A 27,505-nucleotide genomic window follows, 5' to 3' on the forward strand; every position below is an offset into this window, starting at 1 on the left:
CGCACATTGTTCCTTCGACTTTCCCCCAAAGTTTCCCCTCCTGGCTTGTGCAAATATAAGGTTTGCAAACATCTGACAATAAATTATATAAGCTCCAGCTTGCTAATCAATATATACTGTCTAGATCCTCCTAGTGTCTAACCAACACTATGGAATATATAATAGCAGTAAAGCTAATAAACACCAGGGTAGTATATTATTGCTTCCCCCCTAAAAAAATGGGCCGGGGGGTCAAATTTTTTTAAAAAAGAATTTTGTTTTTAATAAGTTTAAATGGAACTGTCGCCGTAATTTCAAGTAAACCCCATTAAAATCTCCAACCCGTCCTATAACCCTGTCTATCAATCCGTCCTGTAACCCTGTCTATCAATCTGTCCTATAACCCTGTCTATCAACCTGTCCTATAGCCCTGTCTATCAACCTGTCCTTTAACCCTGTCTATCAACCTGTCCTATAGCCCTGTCTATCAACCTGTCCTTTAACCCTGTCTATCAACCTATCCTATCCCTGTCTAGCAACCTGTCCTATAACCCGTCCTATAACCCTGTCTATAAACCTGTACTATAACCCTGTCTATCAAACCGTCCTATAACCCTGTCTATCAACCTGTCCTATAACCCTGTCTATCAATCTATCCTATCCCTGTCTAGTAACCTGTCCTATAACCCGTCCTATAACCCTGTCTATAAACCTGTCCTATATCTGTCTATCAACCTGTCCTATATACCTGTCTATCAAGCTGTCCTATATCCCTGTCTATAAACCTGTCCTGTAACCCTGTAACCCTGTCTAGCAGCCTATCCTATCCCTGTCTATCAAGCTGTCCTATAACCCTGTCTATCAAGCTGTCCTATAACCATGTCTATCCACCTATTCTATCCCTGTCTATCAACCTGTCTTATAACCCTATAACCCTGTCTATAAACCTGTCCTATATCTGTCTATCAACCTGTCTGTCTATAAACCTGTCCTATATCTGTCTATCAACCGCTGTCCTATATCCCTGTCTATCAACCTGTCCTATAACCCTGTCTATCAACCTGTCCTATAACCCATTACTCTGTGATTACTGGGTTTACTAAAGAATAAAGTTTTCCTCAAAAGAAATGTAAAAAGAAAGATAATCGGATTTCTTAATTAGAGTTTTATAACGAGAATTCTTTTAAATGAGGTTGTGGGGGGGGGGTAGAGGGATTATGTTCATGTTGTAAGAATCATGTCGGAAAGGTGTTGATTAACTGAACAATGAATTCTGCTATAACGAATAATCTAAGTTTGAAATATTAAAGATTTATACCATCAGGATGCAAAGATATAGGAACTAGAAAAACGGAGTTTGCGGCAAAGACTCAATTCCTTTTGGAGACGATATTTTCATTGTTGGGGTAAAAAAGTGAGAAAAAAACACCCGAAATGGTAAATATTGATTTAAAAGTAGATGGTTTATGTTCTAATTTATTCATCAGCCCCCTCCCCCCCCCCACTTCCCTCTCTTATCTTTAAGTTTTAAATATAAATGTTATTAACAAATATCAGAATAATGTACACAGAGTGAAATATAGGAAAATTGTAGAATTCTTATCAATAATTATTTTTCCATTGGTTTCCGTTATCTAAATTTAAACCAGAATATTTACTTCACGCTAGATTAGCTTGGGCTGTTTAGCCAACCCCTGTTAGACCCCATAGTGAGCTAACCAACCCCTGTTATAAACCTTAGTAATTGCTATCCAACCCCTGTTAGACTTCTTAGTGAGCTAACCAACCCCTGTTATACTTCTTAGTGAGCTAACCAACCCCTGTTAGACTCCTTAGTGAGCTAACCAACCCATGTCAGAAACCTTAGTCAACGAACCAACACCTGTTAAGACTCCTTTGTTAGCGAACCAACCCCTGATAGACACCTTAGTGGGCTAACCAACCCCTGTTAGGCTCCTTAGTGAGCTAACCAACCCCTGATAGGCTCCTTAGTGAGCTAACCAACACCCAATTAGATACCTTAGTATTCTAACCAACCCTTGTTATACTTCTTAGTGAGCTAACCAATCCCTGTTATACTTCTTAGTGAGCTAACCAACCCCAATTAGATACCTTAGTAATCTAACCAACCGTTGATATACTTCTTAGTGAGCTAACCAACCCCTGTTAGGCTCTTCAGTGAGCTAACCAACTACTGTTCAGACTCCTTAAGGAGCTAACCAACCCCTGTTAGACTCCTTAGAGAGCTGACCAACCCCTGTTAGGCTCCGTAGTAAGATAACCAACCCCTGTTAGACTCCTTGGTTAGCGAACCAACCCCTGTTATACTCCTTTGTGAGCTAACCAACCCCTGTTAGACTCCTTAGTGAGCTAAACAACCCCTGTTAGACTCCTTAGTGAGCTAACCAAACCCTATTAGACTCCTTAGTGAGCTAACCAACCCCTGTTAGGCTCCTTAGTGAGCTAACCAACCCCTGTTAGGCTCCTTAGTGAGCTAACCAACCCCTGTTAGGCTCCTTAGTGGATCGAGCTAACCAACCCCTGTTAGGCTCCTTAGTGGATCGAACCAACTACTGTTCAATTGAAGATGGTAAATTTAATTCATATTTCAAAGAGATCTAAAGTCATGTCAAAAATTTCAAATGTTCTGCTTTTATAATACAAGATACTGTTTCAAATTTAAAAGGGTAAGGGTAGAAGAAGGTAGAATATGGTGAAGTGTAAGGGTAGAAGAAGGTAGAATATGGTGAAGGGTAAGGGTAGAAGAAGGTAGAATATGGTGAAGTGTAAGGGTAGAAGAAGGTAGAATATGGTGAAGGGTAAGGGTAAGTAGGTAGAATATGGTGAAGGGTAGAAGAATAGGACGTATATTGTGGTTTAAATGATTCTCAACGGTGTCCCTGGATAACAATGGAATACTTTTTGTTGACCTAACTTAAGTAAGGATTGAGGAGTATAAGAAAGCGGGGGATACCCCCTCCACCCTCTTCTAATTTTTCTTTTCATGATTTAAATTAAGTTACGTGTTATGTATACTATTATTTATTTAAACCAAATAGGGGAACTATATATATGATTTATCAGATGCGTAGAAAATATTCAGAAATTTGATATTCCAACCAATATTCGGTGTTATTCAAGCGTTTAACCCGATATTTTAACAAAAAATGTGAATGAATTGTAAGTTAGATAAATATTTTCGCAGAATTATTAATTACCAGCTCAAGGGCCCGGCGTTGCCCGTGGAAAAAATTTCGATTACAGCCTAAAACAACCTTCGGCCACCCCTAAGTGTCCACAAAAAGTTTCAGCCCATTCGGTTGAGCCGTTTTGCCGGCTATAGGCAACATTTATGTATACGAATGTCTTGTTTTATTATATAGATGGCATGCAGTATTGTAATCATAAATGGGTTTGACAGAACGGGGGGATTGCAATAAAAAGTGGTTTTTAATTTTCAAGACTCCATTGATTTTACCTTTCTAACTTACTTATACTTGTTTATTACTAGATACATTTTAGAACATAAAGCACTTGTTTTTAGCTTTAACAAGTAATTGGCATAATTCTCATAGATTTTTGCAACCATGCAACATATGTGAGTCCCAGCCAATTCATGTTTTTTTGTTTTTTTTTTTGTCTACAGAATTGGGACGCAAATACGCATTCTGCATTATCACAATACGTCCTATACCTCCCCTTTTTTTTGGAGGAAGGACGCAAAAACAATTGAAATCTCAAATTCATCCTAATTTTTTTTTTAAGGGAAAATAAAATTCCATCGAAATTTTTTAAGATTTCTATTTTTGGTTCAGAACAACCTTGTTGACGGATAACAGCAACACGCTAGACAAATCAGGTTAATAGGCCGGTTAGGATTCTGGTGGGGGATGTTTATTATCCCCAGACAATTCTTTCCCATTGCGGGCTGAAAATTTGGTTTGGCTGTCTCCGACAGGAGATTCGAGTTGAAGACGACATTTTATAGAGGTTTTAAAATTAATGGTTAACAAACCTATATTTCTTTTGATTTTTGAAATTGTCCCTGTTCAGCAACTTTTGATATATAAAGCTTAATCCGTGGAAAAAAACCCTATATTTTTGCACTCTCACATTGCCCGAGAGTAGATTTTTTGTATGACTTCTGATGTTTCCAGCATTTTTACATTAATCCAAAGGAATTAATTTAATCCAGTTGACCACAAAGGATTTGGATTAGTGAAGAGATTAATAATGCACTGTTCCAAACTCTAGTGATTTCTAAGAAGTACAGATTTTTGTGAACTTTCGTAGATTTCGTGTCCATGTTGTCTAATTGGAAGAAAACTTTATTAAATTTTAAACATTGATTTTCATCCTTTCTTTAGTAGAGCTTTAGCAGTCACGGATTAAAACTGTAATTTTAGTTGAGAAGTATATAGAAATTTACAATTTTAACATTTATGGATTCATAAAATATTTAGATATTTATAGATATTTACGTCTTATACATATATATAGTTTCAACTAAAATTACAGTCTTGTCCGTGACTGCTAAAGCTCTACTAGAGAAAGGATGAAAATCAATGTTTAAAATTTAATTAAGTTTTTCTTCCAATTAGAGTTTGTGGCAAAACGGAGTTCCTTATTTTATATATTTTATATATGTAATAAATCCATTTTATATATTTTATATATGTAATAAATCCATTTTATATATTTTTATTAATCTATTTCGTATATTTTATTAATCTATTTCATATATTTTAAAATTCTATTATATAAATCTATTTTATACATTCAATATATATATTATAAATATTGGAGAAACTTGAAATTTGTGGATTTTCAGGCTGACTTGATGAATCCGCATCCTATGGAACAATTCAATCTTATGTTTATTTATATCTGCCATTTAAACAATATATTTGTAGGCTTATTATTTAGTTCTTAATGTAAACAAGATTAGGCTTATTATTTAGTTCTTAATGTGAACAAGATTAGGCTTATTATTTAGTTCTTAACGTAAACAAGATTAGGCTTATTATTTAGTTCTTAATGTAAACAAGATTAGGCTTATTATTTAGTTCTTAATGTGAACAAGATTAGCATGTTGAATTCACAATAATGCTTTCTAAACCTCTATCTCAGTAACAATTAGTAACTTATTAAAGTTATTTTTCAAACTTAAAATGTGCTGAATTCTGATAATTTAATAAGCAAATACACAAGCCACTTTTTAAAGAGAGTTCGCAATTGAATATGATTAATTTTCAGCCAGACAAACTATGTTTCAAGATTTAAGCCGGTGCTCAATTGAAGTTTTAGGAAGGTCTACAGAATAAAGTAGCAAAGATTAAGGTATCAAAGGGCTACAGAATAAAGTAGCAAAGTTTTAGGTATCAAAGGGCTACAGAATAAAGTAGCAAAGTTTTAGGTATCAAAGGTCTACAAAATAAAGTAGCAAAGATTTAGGTATCAAAGGTCTACAGAATAAAGTAGCAAACATTTAGGTATCAAAGGTCTACAGAATAAAGTAGCAAAGATTTAGGTATCAAAGGTCTACAGAATAAAGTCGCAATTTAAGGTATCAAAGGTCTACAGAATAAAGTCGCAATTTAAGGTATCAAAGGTCTACAGAATAAAGTAGCAAAGATTTAGGTATCAAGGTCTACAAAATAAAGTAGCAAGGATTTAGGTATCAAAGGTATACAGAATAAAGTACCAAAGATCTAGGTATCAAGGTCTACAGAATAAAGTAGCAAAGATTTAGGTATCAAAGGACTACAGAATAAAGGAGCAAAGATTAGAAAAACGGAGTTTACTTGAGGAGAGTACATTTTCTTTTAACATAATATATTTTTTTTTTGTGTTTTTATTTAATTGTTGTTTTTACATTGACGTTAAAAAAATAAGATTAATTTTATTTAGCGTAATATACAAATGTATATTGTATATGATAAGATATATATTGTAGATATAGATTTTATCTAAAGAAATCAATATTACGCATTTCGGTAATTCTAAACAAAGAGATCTTCCAAGCGTTCAAGGCAATAGGTTTCTTTTTATTCTTTCTTTCATTTCTATTTTTTTTCTAGATTAGGAGCATAGTGGTAATGCATATCAATTATGGACGTAAGTGGTTGGTTTGAAAAAAAACCGCTATGGACACTGGTATGCGGTAAGATATTTTTTTTTGTGAAAAAAGGAAATTTTTAAACAAATAAAAATAATGTTTCTTTGCAAAAGAAACAGTTTCAATTTGTGTGTACAAAAATAAAAAATCCCAGAATCCTGTCTATGTCGTAGAAACCACAATTAGCCTTTAAGACAAAAACTTTCAAAATCATACATAATTTAGGCACATTTTTATAAATATTTATGGGAAATTGGAAATTCAATATAATATATGTATTCTGTTGTATAAAAATCTATTTGTAATATGACTGCTTCAGTCTGGATTCAATCTAGAGCTCAGCCAGCAAAACCAAATTTGAAATTACATTTGTAATTACCAAATATAATTTAATCTAATATTTGTTTCAACATTTACATTTCAAAAAATTCCCCCCCCCCCTCTAAAAGAATATTTAGGGCAGGGGGAATTTAACAAAAAGGAAATGATTACTCACTTCAAACCTTAATTTTCTAATCCTTATATCGTTGCAACCTATGAATTTCAAACCATGAATTCTGTAAGATCAGATAATCAAATTTTTATTTCCCCACATATTCAGGAAAGACATCAATAAAAATAAAAATAGTATATTCTAACAAAAATAATATCCCTGTGTTTCTTTTTTATAATATTCGTGTTGTAGAAAGGTTAATATTTGTTAGTGAAGGCTTAAGCTGAATACTTCCTGATTTATTAAGAATTCTTTTCCTTTTATACTTTGTTAGAACCAAATACTTTTTTTTTGAAATATTGTATCTTATGACATAGAAATATAATCTTTTAAAAATATCGCGCAAAAATATACCAGAACTTTGTACTTAAAACTTAAGCCATGTAAATATAAAAGTACTGAAGATGTACACGGGGCTACAAAAAAAGTATAAGAGAGTTAATATAGTTAAACCAAAGAGCATAACGTCGCAACACTTGAAGATTGAAGATTGAAAATTTATCCATCTAAANGAATATGTATTACGGTTTGTTTGGATATAGGTAACAATATACATAGACATAAAATTTTGGCGCACTGCTTTCAAAATTAAAAATATCCTTTTCTGCATAAAAATTCTGTTTCTCAAAGGCCTAATTAAATTGTTTGAGTTTCAATATTTTTTGAAAATCCACCAATAAAAAAAATCCACGAAAGGAATTGAGTCTGCCCCAAACTCGTATTTTCTAGCTAGTCCCTATATCTGTGCAACCTGCATGGTGTAAACCTTTAATATTTTAAACTTGAATTATGTAATCTTAAAAAAATCATAATTCAAAATGTCTAGGGCCTACGACATTGGGTTGCAAAGATGTAGGGATTAGAAAATCAAGAGTTTCTGACGCAAAGACTGAATTCCTTTATTATTGTTATTTTTTAATTTGAAATCGTATGAAAAAATTATTGAAGATAGATCAGCAAAAAACGTTAAGGTGTAGAAATAAATTTTTCAGTTTTACGTCTTATGTTATATAGCCAAAAAACTAACAAAAAATGCCGAGCACCATTTTGTGGGGTGGGGACACCGAAGCGGGAATAATAAACATTTATTTTGAATATATAATATATATTACAAAGACAAACAGCAAAGCAGATGTTGTTATGAGACATATTTGAAAATCAATTTAATCATTATAAATTGATTTTTATCTCCAAGGTGTAAAGTACACAGAGTACATCAGTTCCTTTTTATGTTTAAAAAGATATCTATAAAAACTTATTATAAATTTTATCAATTTGAAAAAATTAATTTATGTACGATCGAAACTAACGGAACATAACATTTCTTAATTTTTCTATTCTTCCTAAACGTCGAACTAGCGTCACAAGACCAATTTAATGCGTACACAACCGTAACGCCAATTATCATCCTATACTATTGCGTAATATTATGAAAAATATAGAATTTGATAAAAATTAAGGGTTATACGATTAACGTTTATGGATTAGAAATTATATAGATTTTTTAAAAAGTACCTGTGAAAAACATGGTATTCTTTTTTCTCTTTTTTTATTTTATTGTCAATTCACTTCGTAAACCTTCTCTTAAGATTTATCACTTGAAACCAAGGTTCAGGTTGGAACTCTGCTCCGTTCTGGCCTGGGTTCGGAGAAAAACTAACCGCGCGGAGCGGAGAGAGGGCGGGGGAGGGGTCCTTCCTTCCTTCCATCCCTCTTGTAGGCGCGGTACGGATGGCTGGAACCACGACGGCGCTTAAAAGCCGGTTCTAAGGTCCCCTGGGGATATTAGTACCTTACCAGGCACACCAGGCCCGTAGCCAGGAATTTCACGGTCGGTTCTTATGTCAGAAAAGGTACTTTGTGGTCTACACTCTACAACAAACTACAAAGCCGGTCAAACTAAAATTGTACAATTAAACCTATACAATTCTAAACCTTTACAATTCTAAACCTATACAATTCTAAACCTATACAATTCTAAACCTATACAACTCTAAACCTATACAATTCTAAACCTTTACAATTCTAAACCTATACAACTCTAAACCTATACAATTCTAATTTCTAAACCTTTACAATTCTAAACCTATACAATTCTAAACCTATACAATTCTAAACCAATACAACTCTAAACCTAACCTATACAATTCTAAACCTATACAATTCTAAACCTATACAATTCTAAACCTATACAATTATAAACCTATACAATTCTAAACCTTTACAATTCTAAACCTTTACAATTCTAAACCTTTACAATTCTAAACCTATTCAATTATAAACCTATACAATTCTAAACCTATACAATTATAAACCTTTACAATTCTAAACCTATAACACTTCTAAACCTATACAATTCTAAACCTATACAATTCTAAACCTATACAGTTCTAAACCTATACAATTATAAGCCTATACAATTCTAAACCTATACAATTATAAACCTTTACAATTCAAAACCTCTACAACTAAACCAATACAATTCTAAACCTTTACAACTAAACCTCTACAGCTAAACCTATACAATTCAAAAATTTTACAACTAAACCTCTACAGCTAAACCTATACAATTCAATAACTTTACAACTAAACCTATACAATTTTAAACCAAAAAAATAGCAAATTCATCAAAACTAAACTTTAACACGTTAATAAAATAGGTTGCATGCATTTTCCCTTTTTTACCGGCCCTGGGGCCATGGATAGTGGATAGTTCAAATTCTGCGTTTCATTTCTATTGTCCATGTGTTGCCATGAATATAAGAAAAATAGTGGACAAGTTTTTTACTGGTTTTAATTCTTCAGTTTTTCAAGTGTTCGAGTCAATAAGTGACTGGCAGGAACAAAACATGAAGAAGATGAAAATATATAAATGTAAAGAGGGACAATTAAAGAAACAACTGTTCTTCTTAAAGGGAGTGTTCGCGAAAAATTAAAGGGGGTATAGGTTTACGTCGAAAAATAATCGCTTTTGATCTCTGATCTTACTTCTGTCTGTTGCGCCTATAATGAGAAAAGTGTTAAAAACGACTTATACCGAAGAACGTAGCGTTCATACAAATTCAGAAAGATGCAACATTCAACTTGGATCGTAAACAAATCAATTTAATTCCAAACAAATCATTCTGATATTACAAACAATAGGCATCGATTAGTTTTCGACGCATTCATATATATGTAGTTGATATTTTAAAATACTTTTTATTTTTTATGATCTGAAAGTTACTTTTCAAAACATTTATTCCTGTTTCGAGGATTTTTGATAATGAAGACGACATTTTCATATTTTCCAGGAATGTTCGAAAATTCAGCAGCAAAAAAAAGCCCTTATTTTCCGCCGTAAACCTATACCCCCTTTTATTTTTCACGAACACTCCCACTATGTGAAAAAACACTATGTGAAATGTGTGAAAAAACACTATGTGAATCTACATTTTAAATATTCAAATAGTTATTTATTCATGAAACCATTAAAGGGAGTGACCGGCTTTGTAAGGTAGTTAACCTGAGTCTGCAGTGTTGTGGAAAACTTCTTTCTTATTCATTTGAGACATATTAAACTTTTTAAAGATCTGTAAATCCTGAGTTTGAGCGCAAATTCGACGTTCAAAACTCCAACTTAGGGGGTGGACACGTTTTCAGAATTAGAATTACAGAGCCGGTAACTCCCTTTAAATACAAATGAATGATTATTTTTCAACCAAATCTCTTCACTTCTTCACTTTGAATAAAAAGTTGCAATTTGCTATTATTTCTGTAATTAACATGATGAAAAAAATGATGTAAACCTACATTTGGAATATTCATATACTTAATTATTCATGAAACCATTATTTACAAATATGTGATTATTTTTTAACCAAACCTTTCTATATATTAGACGTGGGAATATTTGGTTTCATTTCATAATAATAATAAATAAGATGGTTCGCTTTAGAGTCGGTTTCTTTAAAAACGAAACAATTTCAAAAGAAAGCAATCGTTATGTAATTTTCACAATTTTAAAAATACTTTTGAAAAATGGAAAAGAAGTTAAAATAAACTTTCCGACCTCTGGATGGGAAATTGTAAAAAAAAACGTTTGTATATTAACTCTATCTATAATGCACCCCACGGTTATTGCTAGCCATCAGACAAAGCCAACTTAAACTTAATTATCTCTTGGTGGATTTTCCACATATGCCGGAAATTTAATTTAAATCCTTTAATTTTAAATTTTACAATGTGGATATTAAGTTTTGTAGATTTGGCTATCCCAATAAAAAGTGTCTGCCTCTGTTCACAAAATTAATACTACTATAGAACTTTCCACCATAAACTTAAAAAATATCTCATTGGTAAAATTGAAAAAAAGACATTTTGAATTAAAGTGATGTTAGTAATCCTTGAAAATAAACTATGAAAAGATAAGTGTACTTTGCGCTTTTAGAGTTTAGGCAATTTTGCGGAAGATTTGGTGGATTTATTATACTCAAGTTCAACTGTTTATTCTACAAAACTATAAATGTCACAATAAATATCTGCAGCTTTGTTTACAATATTCAGAGATTGTATTCTTCCACAATGGGATCTAGTAGGGACTCATAAAACTCTGAAATAAGAAGACGACTGCGGACTGTTTTAAAGAGAAAATACAGTGTCCTATTTCACTTGATCAGTGGATTTTCAAGCCTTATAACATCAAATAGACGTAACATGGCTTAATTCTTGTCTGCCTATTCCACAGTAGTAAGGCTCCCACTGTAAAAGAAAATATTCTTATTCTTCGCAAAAAATTGATATCCACAACAAAAATTTTTTTAGTGAAATCTAGTGATTATTTCGAGAAAAGTAACTTACTCTTATTTTCACGATTTATTTTTTGACGCTGATTTGTCAGATATTGAAATAGATTTCTAAAAGGAATTTATTTAACCCGTTGACTATCTATTGTGCGGATTTTTAAAGCTTTTTCAAGGATTAGTTTGAAAACGATAGTTTCGAACTCAAGACTATGGAGTAAATAACTCACATCCGGCACCTTTCTTTGGAAATAAAAATGACACATTTTCTTTTCAATATTCATGATTGCGACAATTTGTGAAGTTGTGAAGAGTTTAACGCACCCAGGACTAACCAGAGTCTTTTATTTGAAATCAAACGTGTTCTGATCTATAGTTAAACAATCTTTAAACTAACAGATTAGTTTATTTTATACTTTTTCATTCAAAACGTACATACATGCCGACAAGAAAGTATTTAAGAAAAAAGGCTAAAAAATTATGTATAATGGAATTAATCTTTGCCACAAACTCTGAATTTATAATCCCTATTTCTTTGCAACCAAATGTAGACCTTAGATGTATTTCAAACAATGAATTCTGTTCGATCAAATAATCTAAGCTTGATATATCAAAGGTTTACACCATCATGTGGCAGAGATATAAGGATTAGAAAATCAGAGTTTGTTGCAAAGACTCAATTACTTTCCCATGCAAAATCATGATTTATTCAACTTTTTGTAAACAAAAATAATTTTCTGTGAGATAAAAAAATAACTCAGGTTTTAAAACAATTTATTTCTATATTTAAAAAGTAATGGAACAATATCCTATGAGTAGTTATGAAACTTACATTACATTACGCAAAATTGAGTAGAAATTATTTGTTTCCATTACGCAAAATATGGCGTTACATGAGTGGAAATAGCTTGTTTACAAAACAAATCCAGCACGAAGCGTAAAAGAAAGTTTGAAACGTAAAACCATGGAACTTTGAATAAAAAAGTTGAGATTGAGTTGAGGTTTGATAACAGGGTTGAGGTTTAACATTTCTCCTCCTCTAGCCCATGCTTGAAGGCGAGCAGGACGGGTCTTTCCTCTCCATCTATCTCCTTGTAGTCCAGGATAAGGATCATAGCTGTGGGATCCATAGACTCACCTAAACACAAGTTTTAGCTTGTCATTACAGTCTTGCAATTACAATCTATACATTTACATTGCTTGTCTGTTTGTTTGCATCCAATAAACCTCAAAATTGGGCCCAAATTTTGTGTGTGACTTCACATGACCCAGGGAAGGTTTATGGATATTCAGATTTCAGAAAATTCGCCTCCAAAACATTTCGATTTTCGTAAAATTTGGAAAAACCACGCAAAAAACTCCAGGATTTTTATGTTATTGTTTTAAAATGTAGGAAGAGAAAATGTACACAGATAGAGGAACAATTAAAAGTTGAAATAGAAAATTGTGAAAGTTTATTAAATTATACAATAACAAAATCACGAAACCTCCTTAGTGGGTCACCGGTCAAATCACTACAAAATAACTAAAAACAGGTTTTAATAGAATTACCTTGGAAAAACTGGAGATCCTTAAACTTAGAGAGGAGTCCCTTCATGACCCCATTGATGTTCTTCTTGAAGGTGTCAACCTCCCCAGCCCTGTCGTGGGTCTCCAGGTACTTGACCACCTTCTTCATGTAGTCCTTCAGGTAGACCATGTAGTCGTTCTTGTTCCCGAACCCTAAGAAAAATAAAAATAAAATAAAAAAATAAAAATTGTCTTCTTTGTTCTTTCTTTTATTAGTTTGTAACGGATATAGGAGTATTTGTGCAAAAATGTTCGTAGAAAATTTTAAGAAATAAACAAAAAAAATCTTGGCGACATTTAACGATCAAAATAAATGGCGTAGACGACAGTCATTTCCACAGCTTTTGGTGATCATAATTGTACTTATACTCTAGGTTCAGTATAAGATCTATATATAATCTATTCTAACCTGTCCCTACTAGTCTATGGTTGAGTATATGATCTAATATAATCTATTCTAACCTGTCTCTACTAGTCTATGACTGACTATAAGATCTATATATAATCTATTCTAACCTGTCTCTACTAGTCTATGGTTGAGTATAAGATCTATATATAATCTATTCTAACCTGTCTCTATTAGTCTATGGTTGAGTATAAGATCTATATATAATCTATTCTAACCTGTCTCTACCAGCTATGGTTGAGTATAAGATCTATATATAATCTATTCTAACCTTTCTCTATCAGCTATGGTTGAGTATAAGATCTATATATAATCTATTCTAACCTGTCTCTACTAGTCTATGGTTGAGTATAAGATCTATATATAATCTATTCTAACCTGTCTCTTTAGTCTATGGTTGAGTATAAGGTCTATAAATAATCTATTCTAACCTGTCTCTACTAGTCTATGGTTGAGTATAAGATCTGTATATAATCTATTCTAACCTGTCTCTACTAGTCTATGGTTGAGTATAAGATCTATATATAATCTATTCTAACCTGTCTCTACTAGTCTATGACTGACTATATGATCTATCCCAGAGACTGAGTTAGAATCTACTCCTTCATCCATCTCCTCTGCACTAGCATTAGAACCCTCAAGCTGTATGTCTCCTTCAGTTCTTGTGATATGCTGAAACGAATACAAAAATTTAAAACGAATTCCCCCAAACATTTGGAAAAAGATTACTCTTAGAATTCGCAACGTAAACCCAACAAGAACCAAGGATTTAATGCAGGGAAAGTTATTTCAGAGGTGTACGCATCTTTTGTACTGCAGTGTACTGTCACTGGGCGGTAATGTAAACACAAGACGTATGTCGAAGCCTGACATAGGATCCATCTTTCACATAAATAATCAATGAAATATTCTGGTCATAGGAAACTATTAGGTGAATTATCAAAATTTTCAAAATTCAATGCTTTTAACCTCCTCGGATACTAAACGAACACCGAGGCATCTATTCTTGTTTACAAATTCCGCCCAGAGAGAACTGGTTTCAATATGTTCGCAGAGTATACGCAACTGCAATTAACTTTCCTTGCATTACATTCTTGACAAGAGCAATCAATCCAAAAATATCAAAGAATTTCAAATAGGTTACAATATCTAAATAAATCGTAAGTAAAGTTTTGCACACAAATTCACAGCAAATCGTGCATCAAATTAAATATAATTTGTATTGTGTGAAAAAATATTTCCGAACGTGACGGGATATGGGTTAGTGTATTTTTACTTTAAATCGAGTCCTGAAAAAACAGAGAGGAAACACTATAAAAATTAGGGCGTTTTTTTAGTCGGAAATGGCATTTGAAAAATCACGACATATTGTTAATTATCTGCAACGCTTTTTTGTTTATGCACTGCCGCAGAATTTCTTCTGGAAATTTTATTTCACTCTCTAAAAAAGGCCTCTGTCCACAAAAAGTTTTCGTAAAAATCCCAGTTTTCATTTCTAAAATTTAAATTTTCTGTTTTTTTTTGAGGTTCTTATTTTTAAATAATTAAAATTGTTTTTATTTGATTAAAAAAATATTTGAAATAAAATAAAAAGAATTATTTTTAAGGTTTAAAAAATTTGGATTTAACTGCTAATTTTTATTATTGATTTAAACAAGAAAAGCCAATGTTAAACAGGATTAAAATGGTTAATTTTGAAATTGTTAATTTCTTCTCAAGAAATTCCAGGATGGCCAGTTTAGGTACAAGTAACTGAGAAAATACCAACATTTTAAGGAACAAAAAGAGATAATCCTGAAAACGAATGGTTAGTGTGATTTGCTGGGGTTTCGTCACCGGATTGAGGATGCAGGTCTGAAGAAGGATCAAGGAAATGATGTCCTTGATGCACTAGAACTGAAAGTAATAAAAGATTCCAGAAGAAATTCTGCGGCAGTGCGAACTTTGGATCGTATATTGCATAAACATAACAACAAAATATCATATTTAAATACAGTACTTTTATCTATTATACACAGGGTTCTAAACATTAATTCAGATTAAGCTGAATAACCTGAACCTTACTCTCTACCCTCTTCTCTGCACTTCATCCCGAACCTTACTTCTCCACCCTCTTCCCTGCACTTCATCTAGAACCTTACTTTTCCACCCTCTTCCCATCACTTTATCCCGAACCTTACTTCTCCGCCCTCTTCCCTACACTTCAATCCTGAACCTTACTTCTCAATCCTCTTCCCTACACTTCATCCAGAACCTTACTTTTCCACCCTCTTCCCTACACTTCATCCCGAACCTTACTTCTCCATCCTCTTCCCTGCACTTCATCCCAAACCTTACTTCTCCACCCTCTTCCCTACACTTCAATCCTGAACCTTACAATTCTCCATCCTCTTCCCTGCACTTCATCCCGAACCTTACTTCTCCACCCTCTTCCCTACACTTCATCCCGAACCTTACTTCTCCACCCTCTTCCCTACACTTCATCTAGAACCTTACTTCTCCACCCTCTTTCCTACACTTCATCCCGAACCTTACTTCTCCACCTTCCTCCCTACACTTCAATCCTGAACCTTACTTCTCCATCCTCTTCCCTGCACTTCATCCCGAACCTTACTTCTCCACCCACTTTCCTGGACTTAATCCAGAACCTGACTTCTCCACTCTCTTCTCTTAACTGCATCCTGATTCTCAACTCTTTCCTGCACCTTACTTCTCTATCCTCTTCCCATTCTCCACCCTGAACCATACTTTTCCACCCTCTTCCTTGAACCTTACTTCTCCACAATCTTCCCTGCACTCAATCCTGAACAATACTGTTCCACCCTCTTCCCTACACTCCATCCTGAACCATACTTCTCCACCATCTTCCCTACACTCCATCCTGACCATACTTCTCCACCATGATAATAGATATTACATGTAAAAGCAAGAGTTATAAGGAAGCTGTACTGTATAGCGGAGGCTCGATCTGCCTAGCAAATACAAATCTGGGAGGCTTGTGTCTGCATTACGTTCGGTGGTTTCCTCCCTCTCCCACCACTCTATCCTAAACCTTACTTCTCCCCACTCTTCCCTTCATTCCATCCTGAACCTTACTTATACATCCTCTTCCCTTCACTCCATTCTGAACCTTACCTCTCCACCCTCTTCCCTTCACTTCATCCTGAACCTTTCTTCTCCACCCTCTTACTTATACTCCATCCAGAACCTTACTTCTCAACCCTCTTCCCTTCACTCCATCTTGAACCTTACTTCTCCAGCCTCTTCCCTGTACTTCATCCTGAACCTTTCTTCTCCACCCTCTTACTTATACTCCATCCAGAACCTTACTTCTCAACCCTCTTCCCTTCACTCCATCCTGAACCTTACTTCTCCACCCTCTTTCATGCACTTCATCCTGAACCTTTCTTCTCCACCCTTTTCCCTTTACTCCATCCTAAACCTTACTTCTCCATCCTGAACCTTACTTCTCCACCCTTTTCCCTTCACTCCATCCTAAACCTTACTTCTCCATCCTGAACCTTACTTCTCCACCCTTTTCCCTTTACTCCATCCTGAACCTTTCTTCTTCAGCCTCTTCCCTGCACTTCATCCAGAACCTTACGTCTCCAGCCACTTCATCCTGAACCTTACTTCTCCACCCTCTTCCCTGCACTTCATCCTGAACCGTTCACTTCTCCACCCTCTTCCCTGCACTTCGTTCTGAACCGTTCACTTCTCCCTCTTCCCTTCACTCCATCCAGAACCTTACTTTTTCATCCTCTTCCCTGAACTCCAGGAAATAGCGTATTTAATCAATGAATCTGCTTTTTAAATGGTACAAACGAGTTACCAAATATAACCTATGGTATTTTAGTAGAACTCGCGTATTTTTAAAATTAAGTAAATGAAGTAGATATATAACCACGCGCATACAGTTTATCTACCTCGTCTTATGTGGTCTTTGGAATTGATCTAATAGATCATTAGACGGGGTTGTTGTTAATTTTACACGAAATAAAAAAGTTCATGCAAGGTCTCAGAACGAAATTTATTTTGCGAATCTTACTAAATGGTTTACTCTTTCGAAGTTGATTATTTATCCAATTTGTAACAAGATATTTGTCATAAGATATTTGTAACAAGATATATGTAATAATATTTGTAATAAGATAGATTTCGCGAATAAAACAATTAAAATTTGACAGTTAGTTACGATCTGTGAATTCCGACAAGATTTAAAAAACGTATCTTAGACCCTATTGAAATATTACCAGCACGAATCGTTACCATACAAAGGTAAAACAGACTCAAAAAACCCTGAAGACCCTTTAAACCAACGATAAATGTAGCTTACTATTCATTTTACCACGTCCAACAAAACTATTTTCTTTTAACAGCTTTACACAAGATAGATGAACAAACCATCTTTAACTACAAGCTACTATAAAACATGTAATTTCTGTCTCATCGTTTTATGTCCTACAATTTCGATCATAATAAATCTACCAATCTATTCGTCATATTACCCAATAATATATTTATATATTTAGAAATACGATTAGCGTCGTAACAAGCGCATGCGCAAAGAAGAGATTCAGTAAAATATTAAAAATATATTAAAGGTTTTATTTGAAAATAGCCCGTGATACACGAATATTGTCTGGTAGATGTTTCTTGTCAAGCTTCGCGAGTCCTGAAACAAATAAAAAAATTAGTTTAACTCATAAAAGAAAACGGCAATTTCCAGGTCGAAAGAAAAGGATATCTCCAAAATTTTTGCCAAGGACGAAGGTTGGTACCGTTTTATTTCTTTCCAAAAAGTTTCACCTGAATTTGAAAAGTTTATTTTGGTTCAAATTAGAAATTTGGATATGAATATCTGGAAATAGTATGGGCCCATCACATGTGTATGAATATCTGGGAGTACTGAACTACCCAGGTAATCACATTTGTGCATGAATATCTGGGAGTACTGAACCCCCCGGGTAATCAAATTTGTACATGAATATCTGGGAGTACTGAACTACCCAGGTAATCACATTTGTGCATGAATATCTGGGAGTACTGAACTCCCCAGGTAATCACATTTGTACATGAATATCTGGGAGTACTGAACCCAAAAGGTAATCACATTTGTATATGAATATCTGGGAGTACTAAACCCCAAGGTAATCATAATTGTTATCATATTTGTAACCCCCCCCCCCTTCTAGTTATCACACTGCAAAAAAAATTACTTTCAAACCCCAAATCTGAACTATTGAAGTAAGAGATAATGAAATTTTACTGATTTCTGAATGGTTCATTAAGTTTAAGCTAAAAATAAGCGAAAAAAATAAGACAAATGTGAAAATTCAGTTAATTTTATGGAAATAACCTGGATTTGGATCCGGATTTTTTCCATTTCGGATCCAGGATCCGAATAAAAATCAAGGATCCTAAGCACTGGTCTCAATACATGCAGATTTTATATTTAGAAAAAATGGGTCAGCGCAAGCACTAACCGGTTTGTAGGATTTTAAGATTTTTTACAAAAACGTAATGGACTGCATGATTTTAAAATAAGAAAAAAAAATTACATTTTTGTTTTGCTTATTTATTTTATTGAGACAAGGAATAACCTTCACAGAATTAAACAACAAGATATTTTCTGATTCCCTTCTCAGTATCTTTAAATGAAAGAAAATCTCACCTTTGTAGGTTTAACACTTCTCCTCCTCCAGGCCATGCTTGAAGGCCATGAGGCAGGGAGTTTCAACCCCGTCAATCTCCTTGTAGTCCAGGATGCAGATCATGGCCTCGGCGTCCATGGACTCTCCTGAACACGACACATTTCAGTAAATAGTTGTATAATGTATTGTATATGCTTCAGAACAAGATACTCGATTATCTTAACATATTCTTCTGGATGTTACTAGTGACCATAATTTAAGAATGCCTAAGATTAATGTTTTTCAATGGAGTTTTTGGACAATCATGTAGGAATGCCGAAAAAGAAATTGAAAATTTAATTTTGCATATTTCTGAGACCATGCTTTATAAAACAAGCATGGACACTTGTATATGCTTTGAACAAAAAAATAAATATCTAAACCCCATTACAATTATTTAAGAATAAATAATTTTTCTTTTATAATATAGGAATGCCGAAAAAAATTTATTGAGTTTTATTTCAGAGACAATGATTCAAAAAACAAGCATGGACACTTATATAGCTTAGAACAAAAACCTAAAAATGTCCTTTGGATGATATTTCATTTAGGAATAACTTGATTGAATAATGTTCTTCAACTGGTCCTTTAAACATTTATATAGAAATGCTGAATAAGAAATCGAAAATTTAATTTAGCATATTTCTGAGACCATGCTTTATAAAACAAGCATGGACACTTGTATATGCTTGTAGGAATGCCGAAAAAGAAATTGATTATTTAATTTTGCATATTTCTGAGACCATGCTTTATGAAACAAGCATAGACACTTGTATATGTCTGGAACAAAAAAATCCTAATAGAACAACTTAAAACTGTTAAAACATGATTTAAAAATATTTCATATTGTATTTAAAGAAGAAAATCATGTATGCCTTCTAAACCCTAAGCTATATTAAGTTTTTGGACATTTATGTAGAAATGCTAAAAAAGAAATCGAAAATTTAATTTTGCATATTTCTAAGACCATGCTTTATAAAACAATCATGGACACTTGTATATGCTTGTAACAAAAAAATAAATATCTAAACCCTATTATTAAAGAAAAACTGTAGGAATGCCGAAAAAGATATTGAATATTTGATTTTGCATTTTTCTGAGACCATGCTTTATAAAACAAGCATGGACACTTGTATATGCTTGCAACAAAAAAAAAATATCCTTTGGATGATATTCTAGATTATAATTTAGGAATAATTTGATTTGAATAATGTTTTTCAACTGGTCCTTAAACATTTTGTAGAAAATTTAATTTTGCATATTTCTGAGACCATGCTTTATATAACAGGCATGGACACTTGTACTGCAATAAAAATCCAAAAAATTTCATTTTTTGAAATAAATTCATAAATGTTTCTAAGAAGTCAGGTTCTTCCGAAATGGAAATTTTAGCCAATAAAAAGAGGTGCGGGGGTTGAGAAATCTTCTGTCGACCATAAACTTAAACGTTATTCAGGTTGCTGGATGTATTTCAATGGAGTTTTTAGACACACATATAGGAATGCCGAAAAAGAAATTGATAAGGTTTATTTAGCATATTTATGAGACCATGCTTCAATATGATAAAACATGGGCACTTTAATGTGCATAAGCGATTGCTCAGAGCAAACTAACATGGTTCAATATTTTTCTATCGACAATGAACTGTGGGGAAAAGCTATACATGCTTAAGGTGTAACTTAAATCTTAACTAGGAGCCGTCTAGTAGACCACGGCATATGAACGCAAAGGATCCACTTGCAAATCTAGTTTATTGCGTTTTTTTAAATATGTATTTCAATGGAGTTTTTTAACACTCGTAGTAGAATGCCGAAAAAGAAATTGATAAGGTTTATTTAGCATATTTATGAGACCATGCTTCAATATGAGAAAACATGGGCACTTAAATATGCATATTCGTTAATTCAGGTCCAAATAAGATTCACTGTATTTTAGGTCAAACTCTTTTCGTTAAACATGGAAACTTTTACATGGCGGAAAAATTAGGTCGTTTTTAATGGACGAAATGATAAACATTAAGAAAATCAGAATTAATTTTCTATTTCAGGGACTGTAAGCGTAAGAGTAATGGCAATGCCAGATGCTATTTCGCGAAAATTCGGAAGAAAATCTTGGTATTTGCGTATTTTGTTAATTCCTCCTATTTCGTTAAATTTCAAGAAACAATTAAATGTATTTTCACTGCATGGATTTAGAAACATTGGTACCCTTGAAACCTTTCTGATCAGTAATGTTGAAGAAATGACCGTTCAGTTCCTTTCTTTCCTGCAGAACAAACTCAAGTCAGTTTGGTAGAGAAACCACAATTGCATAAAATCTGTTAATAAATTTTATACATCACTGTCTAATTCGTGCGCACAAAGCTTTATAGTTTTTAGGATACAACTGTGAATTGTCATCTTTGCTGGGAGTCATTAAAATTACGATTACAGTTCCTTTAAAACAATGCTTAGGATCCATTTAATTTTGATGCGGATCTGGATCCTGGATCCGCACTGGGAAAAAATTGATCCGGATCTAAAAATCCAGGTCATTTCTTTAAGATTTACTGAATTTTTTAACAAAAAATACTTTTCAAATCTCGACTTATTTTTATCCTAAAACTTAATGAACCATTTTCAGATGAGGAAATTTTTATAATTTCTTTATCAAAAAGTTCAGATTTGGGGTTTACGAGTAAAAAGTTTTGTTGCAGTTTTTGGTTGGTTATGCGGATCCGGGAACCCAATATCTTGCGGATCCGGATCCTAAGCACTGCTTTAAGACAGATCATTTCTGAATTTTTATCGTCGCTAAGATTCATGTTTCCCATAATTGAAGAGCGCATATAAACACATTTATGGGAGGGGGGCCGGGGGGGAGCAGAAATTATTGTAGGTTCTTACCGGTGTAGAATTGGAGATCCTTGAATTTTCCTAGAAGTTCCTTCATCACTTTGTTAATATTGTTCTTGAAGGTCTCAACCTCCTCACCCCTGTTGTTGTCCTCGAGGTGCTTAATCACCTTCTTCATGTAATCCTTCAGGTAGACGGTGTAATCCTTCTTGCTTCCGAATCCTGGGATTAACAAATATTCAATCATTGAAAATTGAACGCCGTTTAAAGGATGGGAAAAAGGTGCTGTTTAAAGGAGGGAAAAAAGGTGCCGTTTAAAGGAGGGGAAAAAAGGTAATCATAAAAAACGGAAGATATTAATAGAGCGGTGAATGCGTTGATTTACTAATAGGGTGAATCTAAAACTTCAAATAAAAATTGCCATATCCGAAATATTCAATATCTCCGGAGATTCTCATATCAAGATAAAAGGGAAGAACGCCGTTCAGCTAAAAAATGTATATATTTTTTAATTCGGGAGATAAGTAATGACTATGAATTTTGACAAAATAATTTAAGCCTAGTCTGTTAAATAGCAATTACAGATTTTTTTTAGGAAAAAACCCAAGATAATATCGAACCACGTGGATTCAATTAAGAGCAAGAAAAAGCCAAATTTCAAGATTTAATTGTTGGCCGGGGAGAAAACATTGTTTACTCACCGGTTTCTACCAATCTATGGTTAAGAATGATATCAACGCCAGATACTGCGCTAGAATCACATCCTTCATCAGCCTCCTCGGCAGATGCGTTGGATCCAGCAAGCTGAATCTCTCCCTCAACTCGGGTCTCGTGCTAAACGAAATAAATGTTAATACTAGATTTCTTGACTAGAGCTGAAAACTTTATAATTGGGGAAATCGAGATCAATTCTTTTTTAACACCTAAAATTTGTATTTAGGAGTTTCTAAAATTCAAACAATCAGAGTGGAATGTGTTAAACCCCGCAAAGTCAATCAGAAGCCTAGTTTGAAATTTTGCGCGCTATTTGATGTCCTCATTGGTCCAAATCCAGTAATGAAATTAAAAGTGGATTAAGCAGAAATCAAAAGTATCCAGAGGACGTTCTGATTAAACAATCGGTAAGAAGAGTATCCCAGTCTAAAGTTGTCAGCTCTGGTTTCTTCAATTTCGAGTAAAGTTATACGAAAACTAAGACATAGAAAAAAACTAAAAAAGGTTTGGAAAAACACAAGTCACAATTACAATTTACATTTAAAATTGGGCACAACAACAAGACTAAATTTAGAATGCACACAGAGAAAAAGAATTGACAAGCATTAACGCTTAAATCTAAAGAACAGGTATACGAAGAGTCTACTTTTTAACACTAAAGCATAAGAAAAAAAATATACAAAATTTAATACATAAGCAATAATTTTTAATATTTTAAACCTAATATCGTATCAGCATAATGAAATGGCTACAATGTAGAACAAATAAAAATTCTAGATTTGCCCGAAAGAAAAAAAAAATTCTGAAATGTAAGGCTGTAACTGAAATCATATATGAAATTAAGGGGTTCTCCAGCTCTTAATCAAATCACTTGAAGTAGTGTTAAAAGTTACTAAAAATGGATCAAACTATCCATTTCAATAATGTGAAGAAATTGAGTTTTTGTCAGAAACTCTATTTACTAATCCCAATACCTTTAAAACGCAATGTTGTAGATCTGTGATATGTCAAACTTTGAATTCTGTTAGTTTAAATAGTCATAGTATGAAATATCAGTGGTTTACACCAGTGCTAAGGATCCATTTTATTTTGATGCGGATACAGGTAATTTCTTAAAAGTTTGCCAAAAATTTTAACTGAGCAGAAATTTAGAATTCTCATTTTTCGCGTGTTGTTTTTGGTAGATAATTTGCCCCCTTGGATCCGTATCCAAAGCGCTGGTTTACACCATCAGTTTTCAAAGATATAAGACTTTAAAGATGCGAGTTTGTGGCGAAAACGCAGTTCCTTCCCAGAAGCAATTCTACAGCACAAAACTTGATAGTAGTTCTACATGTGCTAAATACTCGAGTTAAGAATAGACAAACTAAAGGGTGGTCCACAAGTTATATAAGATATATCAAGGGATTTTAACGAAAAAATAACAGATCTCATTTGTGGGTAACCCTGTAATAAATTTAAAATAAAAAAACTACACATCAGCATGGCGCATTTCGTACAGATAAATTAATTAAAAATTATTCATAAGTTTAAAAACGCGCGAGTAAAAGTTGTCCTTTAGTATACATCACCCTCCCTTATCAAACTTCAAGCTGCGCCAGCATTATGTAATACTTCAAAATAAAGTAAATATATATATATATATAAATCAGGTTAGTGTAAATCTCGGTAGAATGTCAAGTTTCTACTTTAAATTGTTAGTAGAAAGTCAAATCAGTTTAGTTTAGTTGAACAGATAGTCGTCTACTCTGTTTTAGGTTGGTTGATTATTGGGATCACATCACTCCCTATACCTAGGGGGACCTAGAGAACCATTCCTCGCCCGTCCTCGAATTCCGATCTGAAACATAAAAAGATCAATACTAAATCAACACTTTACTTAGATAAACAAGGATAGTTAAAAATCAGATCCGTCTTGAAACAAAATTAACCTCAGGAGTCAGTATGAAAGAAATCATCATTATAGAACGTCACAGATTAATAAGTATCAACCGTACCTGATGTTCAGCTTCCTATCCTAGCCATAATCCCGTCTTTTCCTGAAACAACATATATAATTGATAACTAAGACTTAATTTTGATTTATTTAAAGTTTTAGTATAAAAATCAGATCCGTCTTGAAACAAATAAAACCTCAGGAATCGGCTTAAAAAAATCATCATTGAAATATGTAAGATACGATAAGGATCAGTTCTGAGAAATAACAGATGTTAAAAATCAAGTTCAATTTTAAATAATATCTAATAATTATTTTGATCTAGATTCAAGGGATTATTGGGATACGGATAAAACTTAGGACTGTACGAAATTTAATAGTCAATTTCTTTAAACTAACGATTCCTTGCAACATTTTAGTTCTTTGACATATCAATAAATAAACCAGAAAAAGAAATATTGAATGCACAAGACTTAATACCTTTAAATAAACATTTTATGAGATTCAGGTAATAATACGTCTAATTATTGTACAATCTTGACATGACCCAAATAGATATTCCCAGAACAGATTCATTTAATTGTTAATTTAGACAAAACTTACTTTTAATGGATGCCAGCAGCATAAATCGCGCCATCGCCATCTTGCTCTTCGTGCCAGAGAAGGATAGAATTGAAGTAGTTGAGATCGAAGATATCCTGGAGCTTGAAGTTTTGAATCTTGAAACTCTCATTTTGACTTGATTTAAGAATTGGCTAGCAGCCAGCTGTCAGAATATAAATAGCGAGGTTTGCGCATGCGCGGAGGTTATAATGCGATATCCTCATATTGACATATTGAACTATATGTATAATACATCTATAATATGATACGTACAAAAATATTCCCACGGACCAACTGAACTCACCTTGCCGTAGACCTCCCACATGCAGTCATCGACCAGCTTCATCTTGTAGGTGTCAGAGAACAGCTCATCACCTGAAACCATGATCATTAATATGTATATATAATATTCCCTCTCGTTTGTATTGATAACTCGTTCAGAACTGCGGATTAAAAAAACCCGCGTTATGTAAATTTACGTTAATTATTTAAACATTAGTAGAGGGTGGGGTACCGTCCTAGAGAACACGTATACTAGGACAGACCCGAAATTTTCTTAACCCAACCCTAAACTCAAACAAAATAACTTAAAATTTATGGTCATGTACAAAATTAACATGAGGGGATATCCAATACTTGTATACTTGGGTAAAAAATTCCGCCACGAGAATTCAGACACATGCTAACAGGGAAAAGAATCTCTTTAAAACTCATTCAGATGGCTATAAACCCATTTTGGATGATATTCATCGAAAACCGAAAGTAATTTCCTATTATACGATTTTTGGACCCCCCCCCCACCTCCAATCAATTTTGTACATGGGTGTGACAGGAAGTGTCTTAACTTAACCTAACCCGTGGCCGCAGCGCTCGGCCCCCTAGCCCATCCTAGCCGCAGCGCTCGGCCCAGAAATTGTCTTAACCTAACCCTAAAAGTACAAAATCGCTAGGAGGGGGGAGGGGGGTCCAAAAATAGTTCTAAGAAATAACCGGGGGAGAAGAAACAGTAATTGAATTTTAACAAGTCTAATAATTGAAAAGTAGGTAATTTCCTAATAGCTTAAAAAAGACAATGCATGAGGTTGGTAATGTGGCCGCAGCGCTCGGCACCCTAGCCTGTCCTAGCCGCAGCGCTCGACTCTCAAGTGTCTTAACCTCACATAACCCTTTGTATAAACATTTTGTTAAAACTTGTTGAAATAAAATTTCTGTCCTGGCCGTGGCGCTCGGCCCAGAAATTTTGGTATATTCCTAGTACACGATTTTTGGACCCCCCCCCATCCTATCAATTTTGTACATGGGTGTGACAGGAAGTTTCTTAACTTAACCTAACCCGTGGCCGCAGCGCTCGGCCCCCTAGCCCATCCTAGCCGCAGCGCTCTGCCCAGAAAGTATCTTAACCTAACCTAACCCTAAATAACAAAATAATAAATAATAATAAATTTGCTGAAAAATAAATGGTCATGTACAAAATTGATAGGAGAGGGGGGGGCTGGGGGGGTCCAAAAATCGTATACTAGGACAGACCCAAACCGAAGAAGTCTCTCAAAATAGAACAAACTTGAAACGCCCTTTCACTTTGTTTACGTCATCAAAATCCACGAATATCACAAGAATCCGTCCACGGATTTCCATTTTGATACCTTCACATGATAATATATTTCACAGGGAATACGTACCGCAGAAAACATCCTTGAAGATCTTCATGTTGTGGGATTAAGAGAAGAAATTGAGCAAGGAATAATTCCAGACACTCGTTCAACACAAGGTACGGGCGGAAAGGAAGGAGGAAACTGGAATTTCTCAGAACGTGAACTTTACGAACAGATGATACGTTCCGTTTAAGAACACGATTGATCATGTTTTGTTTTTAATGCAAACCATATCAATGTCGTCAAACCAGAGATAAATTTAGTATTCAGAATTAATCAGTGTAAATAATTTACTTTGTAATTCTTAAAAAAGCAGAAAAATTAGATTGAAAGTACAATGAGGAAAATTGTTCTGAGAAAATGCCAGTTTAAACCGGAAGTTTCGAAATATCTTTGAAACCGGTTTTAAACTCTGTACAATTCAGCTGAAAATATTTGTTTTGAAACGATTTTCAATGAACAATAAAAAGTTTCTAAATAAGTTATGTATTGAAATGATTAAATACCAAGTGTCAGATGACTGTAGGATTATTTTCTTCATTTTTCATAGTTTACAAGTCTTCATGATTTAAATACAATACCCAACCACATAAGCCAAGAAATGATTTTATCTAAAAAAAATCTTATTTCTATTTAAGTTTTCAATTTAGATATTCATTGATCGATTGATTAACGTTTATTTCTTCGTGCCTGTTTTTTAGGCTGGCACCTTAAATCTGATATTACA

General features: G+C 33.7%; 3 protein-coding genes and 1 long non-coding RNA gene across 7 annotated transcripts in view; all 4 read right to left on the reverse strand.

Moving 5' to 3' along the window:
• Positions 1–8,475, reverse strand: part of LOC111708324 (leucine-rich repeat-containing protein 15) — a 14,232-nt gene extending 5,757 nt beyond the window's left edge. For 3 of the 4 annotated variants that reach the window (XR_002766638.1, XR_002766637.1, XM_023481658.1), the window contains exon 1: positions 8,106–8,474. The gene's annotated coding sequence lies outside the window, so the exon portion shown is untranslated. Of the gene's footprint in view, positions 1–8,105 lie in introns of all 4 variants that reach the window. The other variant, XM_023481659.1, reaches the window with a different exon arrangement.
• A 3,653-nt stretch (positions 8,476–12,128) lies between these two features.
• LOC111708313 (translationally-controlled tumor protein homolog) lies at positions 12,129–16,092 on the reverse strand. The gene is made up of 5 exons (XM_023481649.1): positions 15,922–16,092; positions 13,886–14,018; positions 13,457–13,489; positions 12,923–13,093; positions 12,129–12,509 (listed from the first exon to the last, which is right to left on the reverse strand). The coding sequence occupies exons 1-5, from the start codon at positions 16,090–16,092 to the stop codon at positions 12,394–12,396; spliced, it is 624 nt and encodes a 207-aa protein (XP_023337417.1). The 3' UTR covers positions 12,129–12,393.
• Positions 16,093–17,926: 1,834 nt separating this feature from the next.
• On the reverse strand, positions 17,927–26,918 carry LOC111708315 (translationally-controlled tumor protein homolog). The gene is made up of 6 exons (XM_023481650.1): positions 26,806–26,918; positions 25,431–25,501; positions 22,575–22,707; positions 21,925–22,095; positions 19,021–19,146; positions 17,927–18,021 (listed from the first exon to the last, which is right to left on the reverse strand). Exons 1-5 carry the CDS (start codon positions 26,831–26,833, stop codon positions 19,031–19,033), a joined length of 519 nt encoding a protein of 172 aa, XP_023337418.1. The 5' UTR covers positions 26,834–26,918; the 3' UTR covers positions 17,927–18,021; positions 19,021–19,030.
• Positions 22,761–25,424, reverse strand: LOC111708316 (uncharacterized). The gene is made up of 3 exons (XR_002766627.1): positions 25,127–25,424; positions 24,585–24,626; positions 22,761–24,427 (listed from the first exon to the last, which is right to left on the reverse strand). It is a non-coding gene; the product is annotated as an uncharacterized LOC111708316 (long non-coding RNA).
• Positions 26,919–27,505: the final 587 nt, after the last annotated feature.

This window comes from Eurytemora carolleeae, unplaced genomic scaffold, assembly GCF_000591075.1.
Source record: "Eurytemora carolleeae unplaced genomic scaffold, Eaff_2.0 scaffold865, whole genome shotgun sequence".
NCBI lineage: Eukaryota > Metazoa > Arthropoda > Copepoda > Calanoida > Temoridae > Eurytemora > Eurytemora carolleeae.

Bases quoted from the DNA above. Each gene is read 5' to 3' on its own strand.
- LOC111708313 (XM_023481649.1), bottom strand. From the start codon at position 16,092: ATGGTTCAGGGTGGAGAATGGGAAGAGGATAGAGAAGTAAGGTGCAGG. The intron at 14,019-15,921 runs GTAAGGTTCAGG...TATTCGTTTCAG, and splicing joins GCAGGGAAGAGGATGGAGAA to CATATCACAAGAACTGAAGG. The intron at 13,490-13,885 runs GTTAGAATAGAT...GATTATATATAG, and splicing joins TCATAGACTAGTAGAGACAG to ATCTTATACTCAACCATAGA.
- LOC111708315 (XM_023481650.1), bottom strand. From the start codon at position 26,833: ATGAAGATCTTCAAGGATGTTTTCTGCG. The intron at 25,502-26,805 runs GTACGTATTCCC...TCATGGTTTCAG, and splicing joins CTTCAAGGATGTTTTCTGCG to GTGATGAGCTGTTCTCTGAC. The intron at 19,147-21,924 runs GTAAGAACCTAC...TGTCGTGTTCAG, and splicing joins GGATCTCCAATTCTACACCG to GAGAGTCCATGGACGCCGAG.